Source organism: Thamnophis elegans, chromosome 8, assembly GCF_009769535.1.
Source record: "Thamnophis elegans isolate rThaEle1 chromosome 8, rThaEle1.pri, whole genome shotgun sequence".
Taxonomy (NCBI): Eukaryota; Metazoa; Chordata; class Lepidosauria; order Squamata; family Colubridae; genus Thamnophis; species Thamnophis elegans.
In genome coordinates, this window is record NC_045548.1 from 25,348,289 (window position 1) to 25,366,749 (window position 18,461).

The 18,461-nt window shown below is 36.3% G+C and overlaps 1 protein-coding gene across 1 annotated transcript in view; it reads right to left on the reverse strand.

Moving 5' to 3' along the window:
- PTPRM (protein tyrosine phosphatase receptor type M) overlaps positions 1 to 18,461 on the reverse strand; it is a 495,619-nt gene that overhangs the window by 25,670 nt on the left and 451,488 nt on the right. The window contains 2 exon segments of the mRNA XM_032222734.1: positions 17,676 to 17,751; positions 17,753 to 17,771. Coding sequence (XP_032078625.1) covers positions 17,676 to 17,751; positions 17,753 to 17,771 — 95 coding nt within the window.

Here is an 18,461-nt window from a genome sequence, read left to right on the forward strand (position 1 = left end):
CCATATGTTCACCTATCAGAATGTTTTACATGAAGATTGTAGAGTAAAGGTGACATGGCATGCAATATAACCATAAAAAGTCCAAAATAATGAACACCGTTAACTCAAGGCATAAGCGTATATTAACACTCTACATGGGGCTGCCCTTGAAAAGCATCCAGAAGCTCCAGTTGATTCAAAATGCAGCAGCCCACATGGTTTAGGATTCAGGAATCAGTATGTCTGGTCGTCACTAAGTGAGCCTTTACTAACTTTTTAAACTGAGGAACATGAGATTGTTTTTATAAATTTACCACTGTCTCTCTTATAATAAATTCCAAGTGGAAATGTTTTTGGAAATTATTTTAGAACTTCAACTAATGTCAAAGATGGAGCCCAACTTTACTCAGTGTAATCTTATTATTTTCTATTCGCTGTACAATTGAATTGTAGTGAAATGACTACTGAACTTAATATTTAGAAGGCTTACAATCCTGCATTCCGCTACTAATTTTTTTAATAAAAAAATCTTAGCGTTTTTTTGATTCCCAAACTTAACCAGTATCAAAAGTGCATTACATCTGCGCTACTGTATGAAGATATTGGTTTTGCCCGGAAGTGTAGGATCCCATTATTTAAGATATATTTCAAAATCTAAGTTCAAAATTTTATCATAGGTCATGAATCACAACATTTAATCAATGTTTATGATATACTGGACTATAATCTAACTAAATAAATTGATGTTTACCTCTGGTAAACAAAAGTTTCAGTTTTTATATGCAATTTCAACCCAAGCTGTAATCTTCATTAAAATGTTTGTGTCTGTCTCTTCCACATTCAAATCCAAATTTCTAATATTGCTCTCATAACTATTATTAGGAAAGAAATAAGCTCATTCTTTTTGAGGACCATATACACAATTAGCAGCACAAATTATTTAAGTATCTATATATTTGAATATATAACTTATGAGAGAATTGAAATATATGGTGATATTGCCAAAAACAATCTGTGACATAAGTTTCTCTTGTGATTTTGAAATGAGATTGAATCTTATATATATAATCATGAGAACCCAAATATGCAGATTGATAAACAGATTAAGTTGATTGCTATGAAGCAATAGGCTATCAAGCATTCAATAACATTCTTTAATGAATTCTTAAAAGCAACATGGCTTCAGAAATGGCCATATATTAAAATGCAATCAAATAAAAACCAACCCATCCAGGTTGTAGAAAAAAACAGATGAATTTCAGCATTGCTTTTGAAATGATAATCTGAATACCTTCCTTATCTCTTACCAAGTCAGACTTAATAAAATACTTTTCCAATTCTACAGGTAATTCTCGATTTACAACCTTTCATTTACAGAACATTCAAAGTTGCGACACTGAAAAAAGTTACTTGTTTTTGAAATTTAACAATTGTTGCAGTATCCCCATAGTCACAGCATCAGATGCTTGGCAACTGGCATGTATTTATGACAGTTGTACTGTCTCAATGTCATGTGATCACCATTTGCAACCTTCCCAGTTAGCTTCTGACAAGCAAAGTCAACAATCAAAGTCAGATTTGCTTAACAACTTCACGATTCACTTAACAACTGCAGTGATTCACTTAACAACTGTGGCAAAAAAGGTCATAAAATGGAGTTCAACTCTCTTAACTGCCTTACTTAGCAATCAAAATTTTGGGGTCAACTGGGAACATAAGTCGAACATTTGAATAAATACAACATAATGTGATCATTATGAAGTGATCATAATATAAATAGAATAAATTTATAATGATGATCAAGGAAAGCAATTAGTATATTTTAAAGCTCCATATGTTATAAATATGGTGCTAATATTGTACCAAATGGTAGCTAAATTAATATTGTAGTAGATAATGTAATTAAAATTAACTTTCTGGTTATCTATAGTATGCTTGATATGGTAGCTGATTTGAAGTAATTTGTGTATGTGCTAATTTTTGGAAAGTTAAAATTATTTATTATTTGTAATACTTTTTAAGGTGAATTGATCCAAGAAATGAAAATATTTAAAGCATTATGCACCATGAATGTTGGCTTACAGGAAAAAGTGCACTTGTTTTGGGTTTGAAGTTTCTGGATTCAAAAGTACTTTGAATACGGAAAGGAAAGGGACTTGCCATTTGATTTACAACACAAATCATTTACAGTCACAGTACTGTATATTAGATTTTTAATCTCAGTTCTCCAAACTGTCTTTACAGTGACTGTGAGTAATGACTACATTTTGGTACAGTAAGTGACCAAAGAAACTAGCTGAGTGTACAGTAAAAAAAACTGCTGAGTGTATGAAAGAGTACATAACAATATATCTGATATCACCAAGCTCAGTATTAGCTGAATAGTTTGTACTAGGAATCATAGAGTGGAGAGGGCCATTTAGGCTCACTGCAAGAACTCAAGGTAAAGCATTCCAGACAGATAGCTGCCTAACCCCTATTAAAAGTACATAACAACTGGACTATGCTTTGGACAAATCTGTTGAAGTATTGATGATTTCACTTCCAGCTGGGTGGCTCACGTTGACAAGGAGAGAACCATCAATTCTCAGGGCAGACCAAACTGTTATATAAACATTAAACAGATATTTCTGACTGGTGGAGAAGAATGGCGGAAACTCCATTGACTTGAGAAAGTGGTTGGAAAAGGTAAAAGGTAAAAATATAAACTCTGAAACTAACACATATGTAACAGGTACTCTGATCTAGTGGTTAAGATCCTGGGTTGGAATAGCAATGGCACTTAGATTTATACACTGCTTCACAGCGCTTTACAGCCCTCTCTAAGCAGTTTACAGAGTCCACATACTGCCCTCAACACTCTGGGTTCTCATTTTATTGACCTTGGAAGAATGGAAGGCTGACTCTACCTTGAGCCGTGGGACTCAAACTGCCAAACTGCTGACAGCCAGCAGTCCAGAAGTAGCCTGCAGTACTGCATTCTAACTACTGCACCACTGTGGTCCCTGGAAACTGGAAAACTGTGAGTTTTAGTCCCATCTTAAGCATAGAAGCCAACTAGATGACTGAGCCAGTTATTTTCTCTGAGTTCTAAAGAGGTCTTCACAAGATCACTTTAGAAAATATCTACATACATCCATCCCCCACCCATCCTATTTAATCAAAGGAAAAACTGCAGGGACTTTTCCTGTAATCACCAAGAGATAGATTTCATTTGATGAACCATAACAACACTGTAGATGAAAATCTGAAATAAATCTGTCTTCCCCAACTAGTGTCCTTTAAATATTCTAGATTATAAACCTCATAATTCTCTTTGGTCTTTATAACGAGGAAATGTAGAAATTGTTATACACTGCAGATGAATATTATCAACTTTGGAAGACTACAACTGACATATAGAACTTAAAACAAGACTAAAACAAAACAAGACTAAAACAAAACAAACAGCTTAATGTTGAAATAAAATAAATAGTATGGCATCTTAGCAAAACCAACAAAATTTCCAAATGTTTGGCAATAACTATTCTAATTTATTCAGTATTGGATATACCCAACCTTAAATACAGTCAACTAGTCTACAGTACTTCAAACATAATACTACTTTGACTTATCAGATCTGAGCTGCAGAAACAGAAATGACCACTACATAAAAGTAAACAGATAAGAGATTTCTTGTCTCCATCTAGCAATTGTTTCAGCTTTATAAAGCTCAGATTTGTTCGCCTTAATTTAGATTAACTGGCATAATTCATAGAAGGGCAACAAGAATGGTCAGAGGATTGTAGGCAGAGTGCTCTGGGAAAACATGGAAACTAGGTGTATGTAGCCTTGCAAAAAGAAGAATGACAGAGAATGTTATGGCAATCCTGAATGGGTAGAAAGAACACCAAAATCTCAGGATTTTTAAGTTTCAGGAAAAAATATTTCAGCTGAAGGTTAGAAAATATCTTCTAAGAATAAAATCAGCAAATAGAAATCAGGAGTTCATGAAGCAGTCTTAGGCAAGACACTATTTTAGACTTTGGAATGAAGGTAGCAGAAAGCTAGCAACCCATTCATGTTCTATGATATATTTATTTATTTTAAAGGATAACTTAAAAATCTCTCTCTGTGTGTGAGTGAATGAGAGAGAGACAGAGACGGAGAGAGAGAGGGACAGAGACAGGGAGGGAGGGAGGGAGGGAGGGAGAGAAAGAGAGAGAGAGAGAGAGAGAGAGAGAGAGAGAGAGAGAGAGAGAACAATGATAACTACGATGAAATATGAAAGAAAAGAGCTTAAATGGTGATGTCACAATTATTTTGGCCTAATTGTGACTAGCTGCAGTGGCCTATGTCATCTTCAAGGCCAAAACATCAAATTAAACCATGGGAAATATAGGATAGATACATGCCAGAATATTTCAGTGACTTTTTGTATGCAGTAAAGATTCTAATCTAGCTAAGCCATGCTGTATACTGGAGTGTATTCGGATAAGTATGATTCTAGTACAAATGAACAGAACATGTATAATGATATCACAATGCACACTTCATTATTTTGGTGTCATTATAGTTAGGAACAATCATCTTTCCTTATTCAAATATTTATTCATAAATATTCAAAATGTTATTTTATGGGGTGTATGCCCAATGTAGAAAAGACAATGACACCACTTTGCCTACGGACAGTAACATGTAAATTCTGGATTCCCTCATTACCTGAGAACCTTCAGGGATTATGCAGTCCTCAAACTAAATGTTTGGCTTTTGAAATGGATTCCTATTCAATAGATTAAGGCTTCAAGATTCAATTCCACACCGATTTTATATTTTCTAAAACAGCAACTTTTTGGCGAAAAGCATTTATAAGAAAACTGACTAGGGCTTTTTCAGCATTACAAAGGATACTGTGTGCACATATTTCGTGCTATCTCGCTCAGTGAGGCAACTAAGGTTGATCTGGGAACATCTTTATTAAATGATTACAAAAGATCTGCCTAGCTTCCTAGGGAACAATGGCCAATTATTCACCTTAAGGATACCTTTCTTGGTATGCATGATGGAATAAAGCCAACTTCTGCTTCCTGGATATAGATTTAATAAGAAGATATTTTATTTGACTGATAAAACATATTGTTTATTTACTGATTTGCCAGATTAAAGATGATTTTAAACTGTTGAGCTTTATAAAGCATCCTCTTTTCAGCAATATCATGTCTACATAATTTCCATTGGGAAGCAGATTATATATTGTTTTTCAAAAAAGGTCATCACTATGATAAATGAATAAAGAAAATGGGTATATTTATCATTATTTGTTGTTCCATTTGTGCATAGTTAAACAGCTGCTTAAATGTTTTATTGTGAAATGATTGTATTGTCTTCAGTCAGCATATAAAGAAATATATGCCTGAGGGAGAACTCTGGTTACAATCTGAACTGTGATAATTATTTCTGTTGCAGAAACGCCCATCCCATTGTTCAATGTTTGCAGTATAATCCAAATCTTTCAGAAAAATCTCACTGGGGTTTAATGCAGCTACTTCTTATTTTGAAAACATCATACAAAGACAAATGTTACTAGAGAAGACCCTGAAGTTTGAAAACAAGGGTTAAATGCTATCACTGATGGCACAAACAGGAGCGTGTAAGAAGTGAAAGAAGCAATTCCCAATGGTCCTGACAAAATTACATCTATTGGGTCACAAAGAGTTAACACTGGCTAATTAACTAAAGAACAACAATAACAATTCCAGGTAAATCATCCATGGCATAATTCTAAGTGTGCCTACTTGAAAGTAAACATTTAGCCTTGAGATGCAATTGTGTATAAATGATGAATTTGCATAAATGATGAACAGGTAACTGCTAAAATGTATGAACTCTGTTAAGATTTTAAATGGAAGAAGAGCAAGAGGGCATGGTAAAATTGATCCTGAAATTCACATTATCTTATAACTCGAGAGAATGTTTAAAAATCATGTGCCGTTGATATATGTCACCAGAGAAACTATCTACAATGTATAAGGGTATTCCTAATTGTTGTTGGAAAAGTAAAAAGAAGGAAGGGACAGTTTACCATGCATGACAAATTTGTTGAAAAGTGGGTGGTGGTGATACAAATATCTATGATGATGCAGACTTTTAAAGATTAGCATTCAGATGAAACCTGTATTTTTCTTTCTAGGACTTAGAGATAGTCAATTAGAAAAGGTTTTGAATGATTATTCTATATGCTAAGGGATATCTATATATATATATACATACACACATATACACCTACATACATACACACACACACACACCATACATACACACTGCTCAAAAAATAAAGGGAACACAAAAATAAGACATCCTAGATCTGAATGAAGAAATATTCTTATTAAATACTTTGTTCATTACATAGTTGACTGTGCTGACAACAAAATCACACCAAAATTATCAGTGGAAATCAAATTTGCAACCCATGGAGGTCTGGATTTGGGTTACACTCAAAATTAAAGTGGACAAAAACACTACAGCTGATCCAACTTTGATGTAATGTCCTTAAAACAAGTCAAAATGAGGCTCAATAGTGTGTGTGGCCTCCATGTGCCTGTATGACCTCCCTACAACGACTGGGCATGCTCCTGATGAGGTGGCGGATAGTATCCTCCCACACCTGGACTAAAGCATCCCCCAACTCCTGGACAGTCTATGGTGCAATGTGGGTTGGTGGATGGAGCGAGACATGATGTCCCAGATGTGGTCAATTGGATTCAGGTCTGCGGAATGGGCGGGGCAGTCCATAGCATCAATGCCTTCGTCTTGCAGGAACTGCTGACACACTCCAGCCACATGAGGTCTAGCATTGTCTTGCATTAAGAGGAACCCAGGGCCAACCGCACCAGCATATGGTCTCACAAGGGGTCTGAGGATCTCATCTCGGTACCTAATGGCAGTCAGGCTACCTCTGGCAAGCCCCCTAAAGAATATACCACCCCACACCATTACTGACCCACTGCCAAATTGGTCATGCTGGAGGATGTTGCATGCAGCAGAACGTTCTCCATGGCGTCTCCAGACCCTGTCACATCTGTCACATGTGCTCAGTGTGAACCTGCTTTCATCTGTGAAGAGCACAGAACGCCAGTGGCAAATTTGCCAATCTTGGTGTTCTCTGGCAAATGCCAAACGTCCTGCACGGTGTTGGGCTGTAAGCACAACCCCCACCTGTGGACGTCGGGCCCTCATACCATCCTCATGGAGTCTGTTTCTGACAATTTGAGCAGCCACATGCACATTTGTGGTCCGCTGGAGGTCATTTTGCAGGGCTCTGGCAATGCTCCTTCTGTCCCTCCTTGCACAAAGGTGGAGGTAGCAGTCCTGATGCTGGGTTGTTGCCCTCCTACGGCCTCCTCCATGTCTCCTGATGTACTGGCCTGTCTCCTGGTAGCGCCTCCATGCTCTGGACACACTACGCTGACAGACACAGCAAACCTTCCTGCCACAGCTCACATTGATGTGCCATCTTGGATGAGCTGCACTACCTGAGCTACTTGTGTGGGTTATAGACTCCATCTCATGCTACCACTAGAGTGAAAACACCGCCAACATTCAAAAGTGACCAAACCATCAGCCAGAAAGCATAGGAACTGAGAAGTGGTCTGTGGTCACCACCTGCAGAACCACTCCTTTATTGGGGATGTCTTGCTAATTGCCTATGCTTTCCACCTGTTGTCTATTCCATGTGCACAACAGCATGTGAAACTGATTGTCAATCAGTGTTGCTACCTAAGTGGACAGTTTGATTTCACAGATGTGTGATGACTTGGCATTACATTGTGTTGTTTAAGTGTTCCCTTTATTTTTTGAGCAGTATATATATGGAAGAATGCAGAAATACTCACCATGGAAGACTTGATTGTGAAGATTTCAGAACTTGCTAAACTGACTTAGATAAGGATAAGAGAACGAACAATAACGACTTTTACCATAGCACACAAATCAACTAAGTCCTCCAAATTATCCTAAGTAAACCAAAACCAAGCACCACTAGAAAGAAAAACAGAAGTCATCTATAGCATATAATGTAAGGATTGTAAGAAAAACAGGCAGAAGATTACAAGATCCCATCTGTAACACCAACTACCAGTCAGAAGACATGATGAAACTCCTTAGTGGCACAACATGGACAGACTCAACCATGGTTTCATCTAGGAAACTGTGAATATGAAGCCAAGTTAAAAAACACAGAGAATTCCAGGGGGTCGGGCAGACAAGCAAATTGGCCATCAATCAGCATACACAGATAAACAACATCTACATACCACTCAAAATACACAATAAAAAACCCAAAAGAAAAAAAGACCCAACCAGCAACCCATATGGGCAGAAATTAACACTAGATTAATACTAGAGTAACAATCAACTTAACAATACTCCAATCAAGGAACTACCAATGCATACAAACAAGGTAACAGTAAACAACAGTCTAATCGAGGAACCATCAGAACACTCCTACCACACTGACAGGACAAGTCACTAGTATAATAATAAGAGCAACCCATAGTGCCTTATAACATTGATGGTGATATCTAATTTGGTAACCAGGAAACTTCTGCTCAGAAAGTTATTTCTATTGGAACCATTTTATAAAACACCAGAGACTTCACAATTTACTGATTACTATGGGTTGAATGAAATAACAGTGTTCCATGTGCCTTCAATTTAGTCATTCCAACTACATGACCACAGAGATGTCTTTGGACGGCGCTGGCTGTTTGGCTTTGAAATGGAGATGAGCACCACCCGCTAAAGTCAAGAACGACTAGCACATATGTGTGAGGGGAACTTTACCTTATGGATTGAATATGGGGAAGAGGAAACTGTTTCAATTATTTCTATAACTGCTGTAAAGAAGATCAGAAGTTATTTCTTTAAGGTTTTTTTTTGTTTCTTTTGCTTTCTATTATTGTCAACATTTTTTGTCTTCATCTATCCTACTTTTCATATTTTTGTGTTTAGCTTTGTAAAAACATAACAATCATTAAATAAAACATGTAAATACATATTACCAACAGACATTATGGGACTCCAAAAACAGCTTGCTTTTTGCCAAAGGGAATGCTATATCACACATGAAATTTGATTTGTAATTGACATGAAATTTATACATATTTTGTTAGATTTATAACCTGCCTTTTCCTTCAAAAGTGCTTTGATATAGCATTCCCTTTGTAAACATAGTTTACAAAGCATTGCCTCCTCCAATTTTTCCTCACAACAATGACTTTGCAAAGTAGCCTGAACTAAGAAAGTATGATTCAATAAGGACTTTATATGGCTTGGCTTAAACTTAAACCTGCATTTCCTCAGTTCTAGACTGATACCTTATCCAGTACAACCCCCTACCCCCAAAAACAAAACCTGAGCATATATTTCACTGCATACACGTCTGTAAGTGCATGTGTGTAAATATAATGAGGTAATTATGATGGCTCTACATAGAATTAATTTCTTTTTGCCCTCAACTAATAACATGCAGGTAGGCCAAATTAATTTATCTTTGTGCAATCAATGAATAACGTTTCTGAAATCATTCCTGTAGAAGCAAGTGGACAAAATTGCTTATCCATTCAAAGACTGAGTAAGAACCAGTGCCAAGTTTAGATTCTATTCCTACTGAATTAAGGATGAGTGAGATGTGGAGCAATCTATCACCAGGTAGAGCTCATGTTTGAGGTGCTCAGACCGATAAATCAGGCCAAACTAAATCCTCTGGAAGTCAGACTGGAATCTGATCTTTTGGTGTAGTAGTTTCTTTGCTAAATATTGTTAAGAGTTCTTTCATTTGATTGGGTAGTGATTCACATTATAGACCCAACCCCTGCTTCAGATAGCTTTTCTTTAAAGACCTGCTCATTAATCTTTCTTTTAAGTATGCCAAAACAGCATGAGGTTTCGGTAAGTCAACTCTAACATTTATCATCTTTAAATAATTTTTCATGGCAACTCACAGCTACCTTAAATTACAATGCACTGTTTGCATTTTTTTTAGAACTCAGTCACATTCTAATGAGGTCGTCATAAAACTGGCTAAATATGTTTAGAAATCATTAGTGTAAATTACTAGAGCAAAATATTCCTAGGGGTGCTCGGCTGATTTCTGTCACAGGACCTGAAGCAGATGGATACGTATAATAGCAGAAGAATGCAAGAAACGGGGGTGGCAGAGCAGGGGGCTTGGTTCACTTGCTTCTTTTTCTGTCTCTATGCAACCAGCAGGATAAATGTGAGCAACTCAATAACATGCTACCAGATAAAGAGCTAAACGTCCCTTAGGTAGGTTCATTAAAGGAGGAAAACAATCAAAAACATTTTGCTGCAATTGAAATACCAGGTGCAGGGCAGCCCTACAAGAGCCAGGATAACTGACAAGGGTCCCTTGCTGGCACCCGGGAGAGCTTAAAGGATGCTGGGCTTTTGACAAGTCTGGCTCAGATAATGACAGGTATTGGCAGATGTATCTGGCCTCTGCTAGAGGCAAAGGATGTTGCTGAATCATCTCTAGCAGGTGCCTGCATAAGGGAAAACCTCTTGGTGGCTCTTCTGCGTGCAATTAAAAACCACACTGATGCAGAGAGCTCCAGGGCAAAAGCTGTAGCTGAGTTAATGACTACCCAGGCTGGGTAAACAAACACACATCCACCCCTAAATGAATAATTCATGAATGATTATCAAAAAAACGTTATGTGGAAAATATGTTAAATAGGTATCATTTTTTTCCCCTGGAAAAATAATATGATTTTACTCTGTTGCTTTTGGATTCAAATAGGATAGGTGGTCTCCTAACAAATCTAAAAGTCAAATAACAACTGTAGCAGGGCGCGTTATGAGGAGCCCCAATGGGGGTGGGGGGGAGAGAAGAACCCTTCAAAGTCAAGAAGAGCAATGAGTCTGGCTTTGCAGGAACCTGGCCTATTCTCAAAACAGGAATTGCTACATAATCTTCCCCAAATCCATCCAAATTACTAGGTTGAGATGCTGAGAAATAGCACAGCCTTATGTGCCTAGGCACTAATAGAAGGAGAAACACAGGTTGTGCATTAATTCAACTGTTAATAACAATTGCTTAACAAAAAAATGGGAAATAAATACCTGGAGATCAGTTTTTTTATAGTAAATTCACTAAAAATTACAAGTGCAATGCAAAGTAAACAATAGAAAGTGTGGATAATTAAAAAAGAAAAATTAAGATAGTAAAGAAAAAGAAAATAAATATAAAAAGAAATTATTCCCCTCTTCACCCCAAATATAAACAATTTTAATAATTTATCACCTTTTATTAAAGTACAACAATGAACTTTTTCCCCATATCGAAATTCTTATCTATAAAAAAATCCTTAAACCTCATCTTTCCAGTCCTGATATCAGCAAAAGTTCATTAAAGGTTAGCAGAGATAATAACGTTTTATGAGGGGGGGGGGTCCTTGGTGCTTTCTAAGCTTGTCTGTTTTCTTGCAGACGTTTCATTACCCTAACTAGGAAACATCATCAGTGGTGGAGGAATATCTGCAAGAAAACAAGCAAGCTCAGAGAGCACCAAGATGCCTTAACCATTAGACTAGGGCTATCAAACTCCTGGCCCACAGGCTGGATGCATCTTGCACTGGCCACACCATGCCCGGTTTAGTGAAGTGGAAAAAAGTCCCAATATGTCATGTGAAGCTGCCATGACGATGTGAGTTTGACACTCCTGCATTAGACCAAACTGTCTCTCATATTGCTTAGAGGGTTTTTATTTGTTTGTTTGTACTTTTGCTATTTCGAGGCACAATATCTCAAACTGGACTCTTCGATTGAAAAGAATGTTCTAGCCTACTCTTTCTTGTGTAATAGATAACATTTGTAAGAGCTATTACGTGAATTACAGGTTAGAATAGAATAACTTTGTCACTTTGAATGTAGACTAATTGGCATACATTAAAATAAAATTTCATTGTATACAGCTGTCAAAGGGTCACGACTTCCATATACACTACATAAACATGACAAAATAAATAAATAAACAAATGCAAAATTATGCATATACCCACATATATCATATGACACAGAGACCCAACACAGTCTAGTTGGGATGTATACATGTACATGGTGATAAAAACGAACCTTGTGAGTTTACCAGATGGATGGCATAGGGAACAAAGCTGTTACAGAATCTGGTAGCCCTGCTAGAAATACTTTGAAATCTCCTCCCAGGGGGGAGCAACAGAAACAGACTGTCAAGTGGCTGTGTGGGGTCTCTAACAATGCTTTGAGCTCTAAGCATATAGTGCTTATAAGCAGTATATTGAATAAAGGGAAGCGAGCTTCCTATAATCTTCTCAGCTGTCCTGACCACTCTCTGTATGGACTTTCTTTCTGAGGCACTGCTGCCACCAAACCAAACAATGATGCAGTTTGTTAAAACATTATAAATGACGCCTCTGTAAAAAGTGACCAGGACAGAAGGAGAAAGGTGTGCTCTCCTCATCCGACGCAGGAAATACAGACACTGATTTGCATGCTCCATTAAGGATGACATGTGGAAACCACAATCTGGATGAGGCTAGTCATACTTCATCCTAACTAAACAAGAATATTACTATTTAGTCTATACTGTACTGTACCATATCACACTATATTACATTACACTATACTATACTAATAAAATAAAAACAAAATATGACAGATCTAATCTAGAATAAATGGATTCTATTTTCAAAATCTTGACATTTCCAAAAGAGAAAAATGGGATTAAGGGACAAGGTAATATTTAATTCATAGCATGTAATAGCTTGTTCTTTTTTTGTTATTCAAAAGCAAAGGTAAATTCTCCAATCTGAATCGGGATTCCACATCGGATGGTATCAATCCTCTGTTTTGCTGTAATTCTGATTCATTCTTGATTTTGAATTATTCGGGGGGGGGGAATCCCTGTCAAACTACTTCTAAATAGTTACATGATTTTACTTAATAAAAAAAGAGTGTTACTTTCAATTGATTTTAATATGTTGGAGTGTTGGTTAAACAAGTGAAAATCCTGTTAAAGCTTAAAGTTTCCTACCATACAATGAATCTCATTGAAACTAGTGCTCACTATATCTATCTATTGGAACAAACATTCCTAGGATTTTCATCTGACTAGAAATTTCTTGGAGTTGCAGTGTTAACATACCTCCAGGACATTAAGTTGAGGAAAACTAAATTACTTCTTGTGTTCATTTTTCAAGGTATAAAGATGCTTTGTAAAGTAGATGCTACAATATCAGATGAAGATATCTGGATGTCTGCAGTAATACTACTTAAAGATGGAAATAATTGATGCTATAGCACTAGAATGAGAAAATACATGTAGGACTTTGATTTTGAAAGGGTAAAATACAGGCGTTGGACCAATAAATCTTTTTATACTTGTTTAAAATATTATTTGAAAGTAAATTATTTCATTGTGGAATGATCAATCCTGAATAAGCATTACAATGAAATGAAATCAGATTATTTTGGTAAAAATACAAATTCTAGAATGTTTTCTGTGACATATTGTGTTCTACTAAACTGATTTCTTTATTTAGACTTTTATTTAAATATCTCTCAATATGGCTTGGTGCCAAGATATTTGGACAACTGCCTTCTTCAACCAATGTTGACTTGTCTTAGAAGCTACTTGTAGTTCCTTTAAGTATTAAGATTTGTAATCCTGCCTTTATTATTTCTATGTAAGTAATTCAAGGTAGTGAGCATACTTAATATTCCTTTCTTCTCTTCCTTTCCCACAGCAAAAAAAACAATTGGATTTGGATGTGAGAGAGTGACTAGCCCAGTTACACAGTCAGCTTTCATGGGACTAGAACTCAGAGCCTCATTATTTCTAGCCTGGTGTCTTAACCACTAGTTAAGTTAATGTGGTAGAGCCGTGATGGCGAACCTATGGCACGTGTGCCCAAAGTGGCATATGAAGCCTTGCCTGTTTGTCTTCCAGGTGTGTGCACGACAATCAGCTGTCCTTTGGGTGCATGGCAGTGTCGAAAACGGTGTGCGCATGCACGCTGGCTAGCTGATTGTCAGGTGCGCATGCACATGCATGCCAGAACCTGGAAGTTCTGCTTTTCTGGAGCATGGTCCTGACAAGCATACATGATGTTTCCCCGTGAACCTTTCGGCACTCAAAGCCAAAAAGGTTTGCCATCACTGTGATAGAGGCTCAAAGGTTTTGCTTTTCAAACTTTAGCACTCTTTTTATGGACTCCCTCCAGAAATTAGACTAGCCTTTCTTCTGTAATTTTAACAACTCTAAAAAAAAAGTTTTCTGGAAGTTGGTACAAATAATGCCCTTCTGGAAACTGCTGTGGGATAGTTTGGGATGATATTGTCTTGTTTTAATTGCTATGACTTACAGTTTTCTTACTGGGGGCATTTAAACATTATATCGTTGGTGGATGTTTTATTGCTGTTAATTGCAGAAAGTCCTTGCAGATTCTGGCTGTATTACAAATGTAATAAAGGAAAGACTAACAAATATATTCCATTTTTGGAATGTGCCTATCAAACAGATGCAATAAGTATGGACTGTTTTAAAGCAATGAATTTGTTTTAAATTTCAATATTAAGAGGGAAAGTTAATGTATTGATTTACTGGGAATTAGACTATTTTTGTCACTTCAAGTATCTGCATCTTTAGTAACAAGATGCAGTAACAGTCCTTAATTATAGTCACAAATCTTATTGCTTTGTCTAAAAGATGGTCTTTTACCTTGATTTGTGAGTAGTTCAGGATGTTACATGTCTAAACAATAGGATTTAAACTCACAGTAAGCCATGAGAAATATCCACTTTTAAACCCAGAATGTAACCTGAATTTATAATAAAGGAATAGGGAAATGACATGACTACTTATATTATTGAGCAATTAATTGATCACTCTAAAGTCCATGCATCTATTCTTCAAAGAAAATTATAAACTACTCTGATTTCAAGAAATTAAAACATGTATCACAAGTATTTTAGTGACCCATGCTTAATTAATCATTTAAAATAAGTGGTTTTTTAAATTGTCTTTTGAAAATAAGACAAACATAAACTAATATACTTCGAACATGCATTCATTGCTTCTCTTGTTATTTCAATAGCTAAAGAAGCTAAACATAGCTTCACAAAGTAACGTAAAGCAACGTGGTCATCACATATAGAAGTTATATCACACACATTAATTATTAGACAGAATGATCAAGATGGTTTCTATTAATTATTTATTAATTAAACAGTGTTTCAGAACCCTTGAGGGAACAATTTTTTTTCTTTATTTGAAGTGTGTTTTCTTCTTTTTTCTACATGTTGGAACAAACTTACATAATTTTTTCTGTACCCCACCAAATATCTCAGATTAAAATATATCATTGGAAAATAGGCCCTTTTGGAAATGAGTGTTTGTTTAAAAACTCAATTAAGTATTATCCTCCCCCCCCCAGGAATTACATTAGCAGACATAAATCTTATTTACTTCATTTAATAATGTAACATAAGCTGAATGATCAGCCATATTATCTAAAAAGACAGAATATCATTTAATAATTGTAATTAATAATTATTAATGAAATCAAGATTCACTAAAATTTTGAATTGCGACTTAGGTTTTGTTTTCTTTAAAAAAAAACACCAGTATTTGGGATAGGGGGAGAAGTGGATTAATTCACTTTGCCTACCACAAATTCTTTACAATGTAATATATATATATACTTTCCTCAATGCAGCTAGTAAGTTTCAGAAGAATGACATATAATAAACACCCAAATCCCACTCAACATCCTTCAGGAAAATGAAGAATTAAGGGATTAAATAACATATCACAAATATTTTGTCTCTGGATGAGAATTCCATCTTCCTGAAAATTATCTGATCTTTTAACTGTGCCACTGTGTTTGTTTGAATATATTTATCAAGTGTCAAATCCTGAGTAATCGTACCACAAAAATGTTGTGTTATGGCTGAAATAATAAGGAAAAATTATTACCAATTTCGTTGTATTTAAGTACAATGAAAACAAAGATTATACTTGTTTAACTATTTGATTTCTTTCTGTACACTGCTGAGAATTCCACTTTGTGACCTCCAGTCTTATATAATCAGTGTCTGAAATTGGGTTTTCTCCCTACCCCTGGAGCTGCTTTTATAAATGAAAAGATTGCCTTTCTACCCTGAAGGTTCTTTACATCTAAAAAGAAATCTTTGCTTCTTGCTTAATTTAGAGTAGACAGGAAGGGTGAAACTGATTAGAAATAGCCAGGAGTAAGTTTGTCTAGATATAAACTAATAAGGACAGGTCAACAGGTAAAAAAAGCACCTACCCAGGAAGCACAACATATCATAAAAGATTGGAAATAATGGGCCTAATGTCATCATTTTCACCAGCGTAAATACATCCTTTTCTAATACTTCTATATCTCCCAACAACTGAACTCTCCGAGTAACTCAGGATGATCTTCAGCCAACACGTGTGTAGACTTTAAACCCAAGCATATACTAAGGTAGAATCTTGTCCACCCCAAAGATAAAGCACCTAGATACAAACTGAGCAATGTGATACGTATATGCAGTGAGACATGTGCAGATCTTTACATTGGGGAAACAAAACAACCACTTCATAAACACATGGCTCAACATAGAAGAACAAACCCATCAGGGCTAGATTCAGCAGTCCATCTTCATTTAAAAGTCAAAGTCTTGTTTTGAAGACAGAAAAGTCCATATTTTGGACAGAGATAATCATTGGTTTGAAAGAGGGGTCAAAGAGGCCATCTATGTCAAAATTGAACAGCCCTCTCTCAATAGAGTGGAAGGGGTATGACATCATCTATCTCCAGTGTACAACACAGTCATTTCAGCAGTTCCAAGAAGGCTCCACACCATTTACACTATTCAGGTGACCCTGAGGATACAGATAAATTTCAAAGTGGCCTCAATGATTCTATAAAAGATGCAAATGACCAGCTGTCTGCAAGGAATATAAATCTTTCCATTCCCATCATCCGGTCAGAGCTGAAAAAGCTTTTTGGATGAGAAGCAAAATGTCTTAAAAGATAAACAAGAAAGGCCAGTTGCCTCTTGAAAAAGCACCTTTGGGACAACCATGACCTGGATGACTGAGAATCTCCATAGACATCTCCCTGACAATTATTGTATGTTAACCCAAACCAGTTGGATATATTTCGCCTCTGTTCCAGAAAATAGCAGCAATTGAAAGATCTAAGAGCAACTCCGCAAGAATTCCTATTATTAAATTCTTGTTTTCTATTGTTCTCTACTCCTCTTCTTCTGCAATTTGAAACCTAACAATTGTTGTCTCAAAAAATGTGTGATCTTTCTCCTTAGGGTTATGCTTCTTCTTCTTTTTGCCTTCCCTGACAGTAGGTTAGTCATAGATATGGAATTGTATCCCTGAGATTTTGCTAAACAGCAAATCTCACTTGCCCCTCTTTCATGACCAATGGTAGCGAACTTGGGGAATAGTCATTCAACAATATTTGGAAGTACAGGGTTTCTATGCTTTTGAAGTAAATTAATTATATAATCGTTGGGAAGACTTTTTAAAACAGATTACACAATTAAATAAACTTCTTTGTAGTGATCATGTTGCTTATTATTTGCAAATAGAATACATAGATAACGCACACATATAGTTTATAAAATACTCTTACCCTCCCAACTTCCACGAGATTTGTCACCATGACTATACTTGCTGTGTTTTCATGCCAAACCATTCTCCAGAAATCATATTGTCTCTTGCATTGGTCCTGCAACAAATAAATCCAAAGATCATTTTCAGCATACCTGAAAAGTGGAACACTATACTTTCATAATATTAGGAATGTATTTTTCTAAAGCACCGAAACTGATAAAGTAGCTTTCTGCAGGCATTGGAAACCTCCAGTTTTCCATGTGGACCACCGGCTTCTTTCTTCAAACACTGTCTGTCCTTCCAAGATAGCAAAAAGCCTTTTTCACTAATCAGCAAGAAATTAGATATAAGAGCTTTTTCCTTTCCTGCACTGCAATCAAAACTTCAAAGGCCCTCTTTGGTGCCAATGGAGTCTAATTGGCACATGGAGGGATATTTTTGAGAGCTGTTGCTCGAAGAATCAGCTAATCATCCCTTCTCTAAACATTATAACTCCCCATTGAAAAGTCATCTCATTGATTCCGCAATCACATTTTTAAAGCCTCATTTGGTCCTAGTGAAGGCTTTTAAAGAGGTGTGCTTTGGATGGGGGAAAGAGCCTGCTACATATAGTCTCTCCATGTGTATCTTCTGCCTAAAAAATCAATGCATATGTGTGTGAATAAAGATTTGAATGTAGAATAGAGGGCTATATGTGAATGGCTGTAGATATTCGCCTTGGGAGGCCATATCGGGTGGCACTTCTGTTCACTCAGATAATCTCAACCTGCTTACCCAAAGCAAATTCAATTATACTAACTTTGAG